At 39.9% G+C, this 11,536-nt stretch overlaps 1 protein-coding gene across 1 annotated transcript in view; it reads right to left on the bottom strand.

Annotated features, from left to right (window-relative positions):
* The window catches only part of Asb3 (ankyrin repeat and SOCS box containing 3), an 84,106-nt gene that overhangs the window by 54,979 nt on the left and 17,591 nt on the right, over window positions 1–11,536 (bottom strand). Inside the window, exons 3-5 of the mRNA XM_004643415.2 lie at window positions 3,683–3,795; window positions 2,981–3,116; window positions 1,001–1,178 (exon numbers count right to left, since the gene is read on the bottom strand). Of these exons, the coding sequence (XP_004643472.1) occupies window positions 1,001–1,178; window positions 2,981–3,116; window positions 3,683–3,795 (427 nt within the window). The remainder of the gene's footprint in view (window positions 1–1,000; window positions 1,179–2,980; window positions 3,117–3,682; window positions 3,796–11,536) is intronic.

Raw genomic sequence — 11,536 nt, 5'->3', positions numbered from 1 at the left:
AATAACCAAATTGTAGAATCTGTTTTCCTACTATATAAGCACATTAAATAATGACCAGGTAGCGCAGGCCAAACAGTTCAGCAGATTAAAGCCCCATCCCTGGGGCGCATTGCGACAGCAAAAGAGACTGGGAGGAGTGGCGCATGCCTGTAATTCCAGCACTTGTGAGGCTGTAAACACGAGAATCACTATGAGTCTGATCTAGTAGTGACACCCTCAACACCCTGTATACCCTTCCCTAAAATACAGGAAAAAAAAAATAATAATAATGGCTATTCTTATTTTTTTAATTAAATAATGCTAACAATGCCTACAAAAAGTATGACAGCACAGAGTTACAACTCTAAAGATAGCAGACATTTCTTTAAACTTTTCAGTGCTACTGTGCAACAGGAGTCATAGTCTCATAGGCATAACCAGTTTGTCAGCTCCAAAGATTCCTATAGCTGCTCTCCCATTTGTTCTGTCACCAGAAAACACCAAGAATTTTTCAGGAACTTCTGACAAAGAAAGAGAAGTAGCAGAAGCAGGAGAAACCACCAGATTGGATTTGGAACTACACAAGCCTTGCCGGTAACAGGGTTAAGGATGGGGAGGACTGTTCGGTACAAACAGAAGAAAATTACACTCCAGTGAGGCTACACACAGCAACCTGTGTCAGGGAGGCAGTGGCCAACCAGCCCTCAGCCTGGCAGCTGAAGATGCCTAGGGTGAAATGGGGCAGGGATGAGCTTTAAGGCGATCCCAAAGAAACCAGAGGGGGATGCCTGCAGAGGAAGGCCCTAGCTTCGGCCTCCAGCCAGTGCCTCACCCAGCAAAGTGCACAGTAGGGTTACAGCCAACAATAGGCAGCACTGGGCGAACGGGACACGGGTCTAGTCACGCCACAGCCTGGTGATGGGCAAGTACTGAAGATCCTACCTGGAGGTAAAGGGCCTGGCGCAGGCTCATTCACTATTGGCTCTTCGTTCCGAGACCATTTTTGTGTGTTGACACTTACTTCGTGTGGCCCATTTGGGCAGCTGCATGAATAGGTAACTGCCAGCCGTCCTCATTACAGCAGAGGTCAGGGTCTGCCCCACTCGACAGCAAAAGCTCCACACATTTCGTATGACCCTCTTGAGAAGCAATGAACAAGGGGGTAGCCTTATCCAAGGCCTGGCAATTGACATTTGCACCTAACAAAAGGAAACATTTAACAGTTTTCATTTATGCTTTTTAAAAAAGATTAATTTTCAAAAAGAGGTTAATCATAAAACATTTCCATGGTAAAACAGCTTTTCCCCACTAAAAGAGTCTATGCAACCTTCAGAAATTCCAAAAAATGTCAATTAGAATCTTCTTGACATATTGAGTAGGTCTTTTACCTGCTGTTGAATTCAGAAGTTTTTTCTTCAAAACTTTTTTGTAAAATCAATATTCCATTTTAGTGACAACTTGGAAAGTATTAGGAAGATCAAGGAACTAATCCCTGTAAGATTCTAGGTGGAAAAGTTAAGAATAGACCTTTCACTGGAAGTCACTAGACGGAGCTGGAAACAGAGTTAACTATAAACAACTTCAGACCTTCTCCCTCCAATATTCTAATAATTCAGCGAAGAGAGGAGGAAAAGAACACAGAACAGATACTTAGACCTCCAAGTGACAAAGACACAGATTTGGAACAAGAGCTGTTAACATGCAGCTTAGCTTATTTTATTAAAATATTAGACATTAATAACCCAACTCTTATGCTACTGAAATGAACTACTCTAATTCAATTCTTTTTTTTCTTCAGTGAAATGTCTGTTATTTTTTAGCTTTTCCACCTGTGTGATATAACAGAAGGAACATCGGAAGTCAGAAGGCCTGAGTATAACTACTCATTCTGCTAGGAAATATTTTCTATGCCAAAGCACTAAAAGTGAGATTCTTAATCTAAAAAATACGTTCAAACTATTGACTGTGGAGATTCCTCTCAACTCTAAAATTTATACATCATTATTTACACCAGACACCTTAAGAAGGTACTTAATAAATGTTTCTTTTACTCTGTACTTTGATGTAGATCAGCTATGAAGACTTGTAGCGGAATAAGAAAGTATGTTTTCTCATGTCTAAATAAGCTTTGGCTTTCTTCTATTTGGAGGATTTTGGTGGCGGCAGCAGTGGTATTCTTTGGAGATAGGGTCTTCATCATGTAGTTCACACTGGTCTCGAACTCACTATCTAGCCCAGAATGGTCTTGAACTCAGAGGAATCCTCCCGCCTCTGCCTCCGGAGTGCTGGGATTATAGGTGTGCACTACGACACCTGGCTATTTGGAAATAATTTTTTAAAGTTAGATACTGAAAAAACTTGTCTGGCAGCAACTCTGGTAATCACCCACCATGGTATCCGTGTGTGTCATGAGGACAGCATATGAGAACATACATGTCACGTCGCTTGTGAGGGTATACACTTACTGCCTCTGCAATAAGGTAAAAATGGCAACTTCTCCAGCAACTTTGAATGTGTAACAGTTGTTACAAAAAAAAAAAAAAACCGTTTAGTTGGTTTATTTTGCTATCAACATAATAAAGCATAAATATGCTTTGAAATAAGCCCATTTAAAAAATTACACAATCATCAAAGCACAAAGGATTGAGGTACAAATTGCCATTAATAAATTAGTTAAGCCTGAACTAGTATTGTACCTTAGAAAGTTAGAACCACTCAGGTTCTCAGAGCAAGACAGTCCCATCATTCAACCTGGCCAATAACCCTGCTCCAGTTACACACAGATTACGTTTCTACTCAGATACATTAGCAGCTGCATACCGCATTGCTAGGAATGGACACGTAGCAGCACAGCTTCGAAACCAACACATATACACTCTATTTACCATCTGCATAACACCCTAAGTTTTATAATACAATTTGTATTTGAGTGAGACTATCCTTTTCTAGGAAGATAAAATAGCATGACCTTACACTGCACAGGCTCGTGGCTTAATCCTACCTGAGGAAATAAGGGTGTTCAAGCTCTCCAGCTTGCCGTACTGAGCAGCCAGAAACAGAGGTGTGATTCCAAAGTCATCCGGGCACTCCTTATTGGCTCCTCTTTTAAGAAGTAATTTCATGACCTCAACGTTTTCCTGAAGCACAGATTCATATTTTAAATAAGGGAAAACAACTGAAGCATCTTTCAGCCTTTTTTCTTATCCTCTCAATACAAGCTAACATGAAGAAAAAAATTAACAGTGTATTGTTGTGCTGGTTGAGAAGGAAATAAACAAGAAGATCATTCTAACTACCCAAGTAAACATCAACAGATTAAAAAGTGCTCTTTAGGAATTATAATCCTTTAAAAATCCTGCCAAAGTAATGTACTAATCCAAACATGAAGGACATATCACAGCCCTAAACATTACTGTTACAAGTGGTTTTATACTTATCAATTTATATCCCACATATTTTAATCATTTAACTATGCTATCAACATTTGAAAAACTTAGGCAATCCCTCTAGCCCAAAGCTGCCCGCAGCTACTACAGCAGTCAGCTTACTCAGAACGATCATTAGCATTTAGACTGCCTCTTCTGCACTACGCTAACCATCATAAATCACAGCAAGTAGGAAGCCAAAACTGTACAGAACTGTCATTTTTAAAGGGTAAAACACATAATTTACATGGAAATGAAATAATAAATTCAGAGATTACCTGGAAAGAAGCCTGGTGCAAGGAGTTCCAACCACACATAGAATGGGATCCATTAACATTCGCTCCGTGTTGAAGCAACAGCCTTACCACATCTATCTGCCCATTTTCCACAGCTGCAATACAAGTTCAAGAAACTACTGTCAGCAAAAACGTTCGCAGGACTGGACACATGGTGTGTTCTCGTCAGTGACTCACCTCGGAAGTCACAGTGCTGCGATCACTCCTGCACACTCAGCCTAAGCCTGCTTTGTACACCTAATTCCTTCTGTATGCACACAACATTATTTTTGTGGAGAAAATAGAAGCAAGAGGCATTTATGCTCTCAAACAACATGGTTCCAATTTGCTGAAGTATAGCTAGAAGGTGACAGGGCAGAAAGTTCAGAAAACACAGCTCTAGGCAGGAAAAACAGTCTCAAACATTGAAAGGTTTGCTATTATTACCATATGACCACAAGTGATAAGAGTCCCTACGAAGTGCAAGAACCATTTTTGTATATTGGTATGGTTTTTGCCATCACAGTGATAAATGTTCTACATGGACTCCATGGTCAAATACTTCTGAAATTACTGCTACTTCCACAGCAGAGTTTTGTGTAGATACATCCTGGAAAGTTTAGCCCCACTTGCATGTTGTCTCAATTTAATAATACGTTCTTTAGACAGATTACACCCAAGTTTAGTTTTAGTAGATAAGGTATGCATTATTACAGGGCACCTTGGAATACATTCCCTGTACACGAGGCGGGCTGCTGCAGTGCTGCGTAAATACATACATGCACAAACTATCAGCAAATAAAAGCCCTTGTATCGTAAGTGTGAGAAGACTAAGTGACTTCTCTAAATTATACATAATACCTGTAACAGTTGAGACGTATATGAGAAGCTCCAATAATCACTGTTAAGATGATGTTCTTACAGCTACAAATGAACACATAATGAAAGGCGGACAACTCCATATAAGCTGAAGCATATTAGTGAAGAAATACAAATCACTTGACTATAATAACTAAAACAAATAATTCTCAACTGGTTGCTACAGTAGTCTGAAGGAAAACTGTATGTGCTCATAGATTCCCAAAAACGGTACATACAAGTCAGTCTACTCTTTTACATATGCAGCTTAGATATGTTTAATCTAGTACCCTGTACACATACAATAAACCTTATCTACTACAATTAAACATGGGCGTAATCTGTCTAAAGAACATATTATTAAATTGAGACAACATGCAAGTGGGGCTAAACTTTCCAGGATGTATCTACACAAAACTCTGCTGTGGAAGTAGCAATAATTCCAGAAGCATTTGACCATGGAGTCCACGTAAAGCAGAATGATAGAACAGAATTATATACACTAGTCCTCTTTATCTACAGTTCCACTGGAATGGTAGTCAAAACAAATTGTATGTAATATTCCAGCATTAAACACATAATCCATAAGTTTTTGATTGCACACTGTTCTAAGCAGTTGTGATGAAAGCTTGTGCCGCCCTATTCCCTCTGCCCAGGTAGGACCAGAACCATCCTTTGCCCAGTGTATCCACATGGGATATGCTACCTGCTCACAACTTTAGGAGCTTGACAATTTTCTTATATTATCATATACATTATTTTGTATTATTATTGTATCTTATTAGTTGTTAATATCCTACTATGACTAACTTATAAATTAAACCGGATCATAGGTATGTATTTATAGAAAAAAAATACATGGACTGTCTAGGGTTCATCACCAGCTGCAGCGTCAGGCATCCACTGGGCATCTTGGAATACATTCCCTGTACACGAGGCGGGCTGCTGCAGTGCTGCATAAATACATACATGCACAAACTATCAGCAAATAAAAACCCTTGCATCGTTAAGTGTGAGAAGACTAAGCGACTTCTTTAAATTACACATAATATCTATAACAGAGTTGAGATGTATATGAGAAGTTCCAGCTTCACGTACCTGGAAATAGACAAGGGATTCTCAAAGATTTAAGATTTTTCTTCTCTCCTCCATCCTTTTTTTTTCTTTTTTGAAAGTAACAGGATTTCACTATGTAGTTCTGTCTGTCCCTATCTTGCTATGCTGTGCAGGTTGGCCCTGAGCTTGGCTCCTCCTCAGGCTTCCACATATTGGGATTACAAGCATGCAATGCCATGCCTCAGCTTAAGATTTTTTTGTTCCACCACAAGCATAGTTATTCTACTACAGTGGGTGGCTGGAAATGAGAATCAAAAATTCTGAATCATACAATTAGAAAGGCACTATTCGGATGATGGCTCACATTTGAAAACTACTAATACAGCCAAGCAAGGTAGAACACATCCATAATCCCAAGACTTGGGAGGCACAGGCATGAGGATCACCAGACTTCAAGGCCACCTTGGGCCAAATTCTGAGTTCAAGTGTAATTTGAACTATATCATGAGATTTAGTCTAAAAAAGAAAAAAAAAAAAAGGCTAACAGAAACAAAATAATGAAAGAATATTAAATCACTGAAATTATGAAGGCCAGTCAAATAGTTCAGCACATGAAAAGCAGGCGCAGGGGCCGGGGTTTCAATCCCCGGGCATGCCGTGCTGGCCCCTGGGGCACACTGAGACAGCAACTGAGACTGGGTACGGTGGCACATGCCTATAATCCCAGCACTTGGGAGGTTGTAAACAGGTGGATCACTACAAGTCTGATCTAGTAGTGAGACCCTGAACACCCTGTAGACTCTTCCCTAAGATAAAAAAAAAAAGTAAGAAAGAAATGATACTAACTTTTTGTAAAGGTATAAACAGCCCTACTGTTGTTGTTCAGGTCCTCTGCCCATCAGGCAAACGGGCCTCCACCTGACCTCAGCTATTATCTTTTGTCTTTACTTTCCAAATCCTTTCACTGTTTTTTCCTGGGGACCACTGAGAGATCAACAAGTCCCGATAGGCAAAGAAAAGGAGACTGGCTATAGCTGAATACTGATACTGAACTGACAATGAAGTTGGGTGTTAGGTACCTGGAAATTTATTATGTTCTTATCTCTGCTTTTGTATATGATTGAAATTACCCATAAATTTCCAAAAAAATTTACACAAACTCTGAAGGGAATTTCAAAAGCACTGAGTGTCTAAAATATTTTCAAAGTGTGTATGGGATACCTCCCATTTTCAAAAACAGCAAAATAAAAATCTTAACTGAAACACTATGGAATTTACTAAGTAATATTAAAATCACATTTGTATATTTATTTCAAAATGCTTGAAAACCCATAGAAACGTGGATAGGAAATGAAACAAAACCAAAAAACTGGTTGAATCTGCAACAGAAGAGTTTCAGGAATTCAGGCAGAATTAACTTTTTTAGCACTCTGTGCCTCTATTGCACTTACTAAATCTTACCTTCAAGTCTGGTTGCTATAATGTCTTCAATTAAATGGAAGTCCATAACAGGAGGAAATATGCCAAGTAGGGGAGAAGGCTCAATGGAACAAGCTCTTCCCTGGCAAGCGCAAGGGTCTGAGTTCAGTCCCCAGTTCCGCAAAAAAAAAAAAAATCAAGTAGGGAAAAAGCCTAATAATCGCTGAGTACAGAGGACAATGGAAACACAGCTACGACTACTGCCACCCCAATAAGCCACCCTGGCTGACCAAACTGGTATTTCTTTCTTCCTCACCTTTCTACATGGGACCCATCGAAGACCACACACCAGAAGACAAGATAGAAGTTTCACAAATAAAAGGGCACTGTTGTTCAGTGAAGGATGTAAGGAGAGCTATACTCACTCCTGCCCCTCCAACACAGCAGCCACTAGCTACATGTGGTTGTTTAAATTTAAATAAATTAAATAACACTGATCTAAATTCCAGAACTTAATGGAGTTGGAATTTAGCCTGCCTCCAAAACATACATCTCACACTCGAAACAGGGCACCAAGCCACTGGTTACGGCCCTGGTGTCTTGTGGAAAATGTTCAATAAGAGAAAGCAAATGTAGGAGTCAAGGCCCTAGAAACGGGTTCTTACAGAAAGTAGAACCCTAAGTATCTGGTTACACTAGTACCCAACAGAGGTAGAGCCCAAGGACAAAGAAAAGAATGAAGCCACCACTCTGAAAGGCAGAGCTGAAGGAGTCTGGGGTACAAAAAAAGATGGGAAAGCACTTTCTTTTCTGCAGCTTGCCTCCTCATAGTGGGTCACTGTCACCACATCATACTTTTCTGCTGAAAACATGCACTTAAGCATAAAGGTACCCAGCTGTGCATCTGAACAGCCGTGCTGCAGGCATGCAAGAGGCATCCTATGTGCTGGCCGCAGCAACAGCAAAGTGTGTGCATGTGCGTCAAAGTGTAAAAAGGTCAGTTTTAACACATGACGTGCCACATTAATTTTTATTTTAATAATGTGGTTTATTAAATGTATTCTTTTGATTGTTTTGGTAGAACTAGCCCAACTCAGTATAATGTCATATGAAAATCTGCATTTAAATTTTGGGGAAGAGGTTGAAAGGGAGTCACTGAGTGACTGGGCTAACAATGATGACTCGACTGTGGAAGCCAGAGAAGCTAAAACAGTGAGATGGAGTGCGAAACATTGGACAGAGAAGTGAGGGTGAAGACCTTGATCCGCAGGAGGAAGAGAACACTAGTGCAAACAAACAATGGAGTGGTCAGTGTGATACAGAACAGTCGTGTATGACTGACCCAATGTGAGAACTAGGCCGAAAACTGTTACTAGGTCCTTGCCTGGGGAGAATCCTATTGCACAGAATGCCAGCACTGCACTTCAATGGACGATATGCTGTAAGACATTTGCTATACGATGTATGCGATAAGACATTTTAGGTACAATAAGAACAACATAACAGTAAAAATATTCTATAAGCATCAGTAATAACATTGAAAATATACTTATCGTGACACCTCACTATCTGAACTAAGCCTTCACTGCAGGATCTCAGCATTCTCACTATTAGACTCTGAAGGATTTAGAGAAGTAACAGATGTAATATTGAGATTTTCTGAACAATAATGACACTCAATTTGGTCTTTTTCAAAACTGCGTAGATTCTTACAACAAAGACTTGTCCTGAAAGAAAAGAAAAGAAAAGAAAAGAAAAAAACAAAACAAAACCACGCACACACAACAATTTGGCTGCTTTTCACTCTCTTTTGAAAGCTTGGTTTCAAACTGTCAAGCACTTTATACACATTTCAAATACATGAGATCTGACAAAAACCTGCATCATTTCATGGTTATTATAGCTTTCAGCAATATATGCCCAATAAACCTTCCAAATAAAGTATAACAATATTTGTCCTGGTAGATGCAAAGACATTTTACACCTCGAATTCAGAAATTTATCCTGGGATTCAGCCACCAGGTCTTTACTCATGCAGCGATAAACTGTACGACTTCGTGAACAGACTTGCTACATCCATTTCAAAAAGTAACTGAAATATCACATTCAACAACTGATTCCCTAGTTACCCCCGATGTTACATTTGCTAAAAGAACACCAATTGACCAGCACAGAAATTATTCACAAGAAGGGCTGGCCAAATAGCCCAGTGGACTAGGGCACCTGTAGGCAGGTGCAGGGGTTGGGGTTCGATCCCCAGGCCTGCCAGGTCAGCCTCGCCCCCAGAGTGCGCTGAGACAGCAACTGAGACTGGGCGTGGTGGTATGCGCCTATAATGCCAGCTCTTGGGAGGCTGTAAACATGCAGACCAATGAGTCTGATCTAGTAGTGAGACCCTGAACACCCTGTAAACCCTCCCCTAAAAAGACAAAGAAAAAAAACCAAAACTCATTTGTTAGATACTACACATTAAATTCCGTCACAAACACCAGATGAAGTTTTCATGAAAGCAGGGATTCAAAACAAGATTTCCTCAGGGAGAAATATAGTTTCTGTGCATGTATGCGTACTTGTGTAAGAACTAAATCTAGGAATAGTAAACAATAATGACTGTTTAATAGTACACATCTATTAAAGAATAAATTTGAAAAGACATTTTAAAAATATCATGATCCTACTAAAAGTTAATTGCAGTGTCAACTTGAGTAAGAAATGCCTAGTGGATTACTTAGAGCAGCTCTGGGTGTGTCTGAAGGACTGCCTTACTGAAGAGGGAAGGCCCCTCTTGGGGGAGGGTGACACCAACCAACAGGTCTGTACTCGGATAAAATAAACCAGGACAGAAGAGAGAAGTCTTGCTTTAACTTCTTCAGAGGAGCGCGTCTCTCTCCGTCATCACCTTTAGAAGACACCACCTCTAGACTTCCGGACAGAGATTTGCACAGGACGCTGAAAGGAGCTCCACGGCGCAGGGGACCGCAGTTCGAACCCCAGTTCCCCATGCCTCCACCAGACCTGCCCTTAAGGCAGCCCGAGCCAGCCAAAAAAATCCTTGAAGGGAGCCCCAGGCCTTCGACTTCTGCTGGGCTCTACCAGCTCTCCAGATCTCAGACAGCCCTTCTGTGTACTTCTACCTCCACTCCATAGGTGTCACTTTAACCTACTGTGTAAATCCTTTATACAATGCGTATGTGTAAAATCTGTTCCTCTAGTGAGCCCTAACTGAAGGCTCTTTTGAAAACACACATGATTTGCCTATGTGTTCTAGGGCGTTACTATAGACAATTGAGGCCAATGACTTTCTAATCATATCTACACATTCTTCAGTTTGATGTGCATTCTATTCCCCATTATGTACGTCACACTTCTATACAACTCTACAACAAATGCTCTTTCCTCTATAAACCTAGCTTACGTAAAACTTGTTTTCCTATCTCTTCTATAGACCAGAAAGAATGCGAAGTCATTTTTCTAGGGTAGCGTTTCTCTGACCCTGCGGTTACACTGACATCTGGTGGTACTAGAAGAGAAACAGTACTGCGAATATTTTTAGGAAAAAATAGGGTTCTTAATCCCCTTGGCTCTGGCAATGCGACTGGCAAGGATGCAGCATCTTCCATAATTTCAAGACAGATCTACCAGGGTTGTCCAGTAAACTATTTCACAGCGAACACTTTATAATCAAAATTTACATAAAGCAGAGATATCAAGTATAGACACAAAAAGTCAAATCACTATAGATTCAGATAGATTCCAAATATATATCATGGCCATTAAACTTTAGTTTAAAATGTGGTATTTTATTAATATGCAGGAAATTCTCTAAAAATGTAAAGAGATAGGGGGCTGGGGAGATAGCTCAGTAAAATAAGCAATTCCCTGGCAAGCACAAGGGCCTGACTTCAATCCCCGGTTCCGCCAAAAATAAATAAATAAAATTGTAAAGAGAAGTTACACTTCTGTATGACTCATTTCCTTATTTCTGGTAACAATCTAGAAGATACATTCTGATGAGAAAAACCATAACCTCATGGGTAAAACTCAGGTTAGAAATAAAACAAAAGCACTAGTGTGAATACCCTACCCAACTCTACATGCTGTCATTAACATGTCTCATGGTTTCTCACAGACAGGGAGAAGCCTAAAGGCCAATTAGACTTCAGTTACATGTCCAGAAAACTTCCATCTTCAGTACTTCAATCACATGTAAGTACTGAAGAAAAAACACAAAATTTTACTATTTCACTATATTCTGCTTATTTTTCCACACATCTTCCCAGCAGCAGGCAATGAAGAGAAACATTTGCTTCAGGAAACAGCCCTAAACCTACGTCTTCTTCTAAGGCCTTCACACTAAATTCTGCATTTTCAGTAATTATTCTGGTTATGAAAGCATTCATACAGTGGGATTCTCTTTCCTGGAACCACCTCTGGTAAGTGTGATTCACATTAACACTCATGAGAAAGAAATAATTACTTTGAGAATTTCTTACCAAAGAAAAACTACATGGGCCAATTATTCTT

Source organism: Octodon degus, unplaced genomic scaffold, assembly GCF_000260255.1.
Source record: "Octodon degus isolate 3935 unplaced genomic scaffold, OctDeg1.0 scaffold00174, whole genome shotgun sequence".
NCBI lineage: Eukaryota > Metazoa > Chordata > Mammalia > Rodentia > Octodontidae > Octodon > Octodon degus.
The sequence above is the reverse complement of the archived record's forward strand: the minus strand, read 5'-3'. Positions and strand labels throughout refer to the sequence as shown.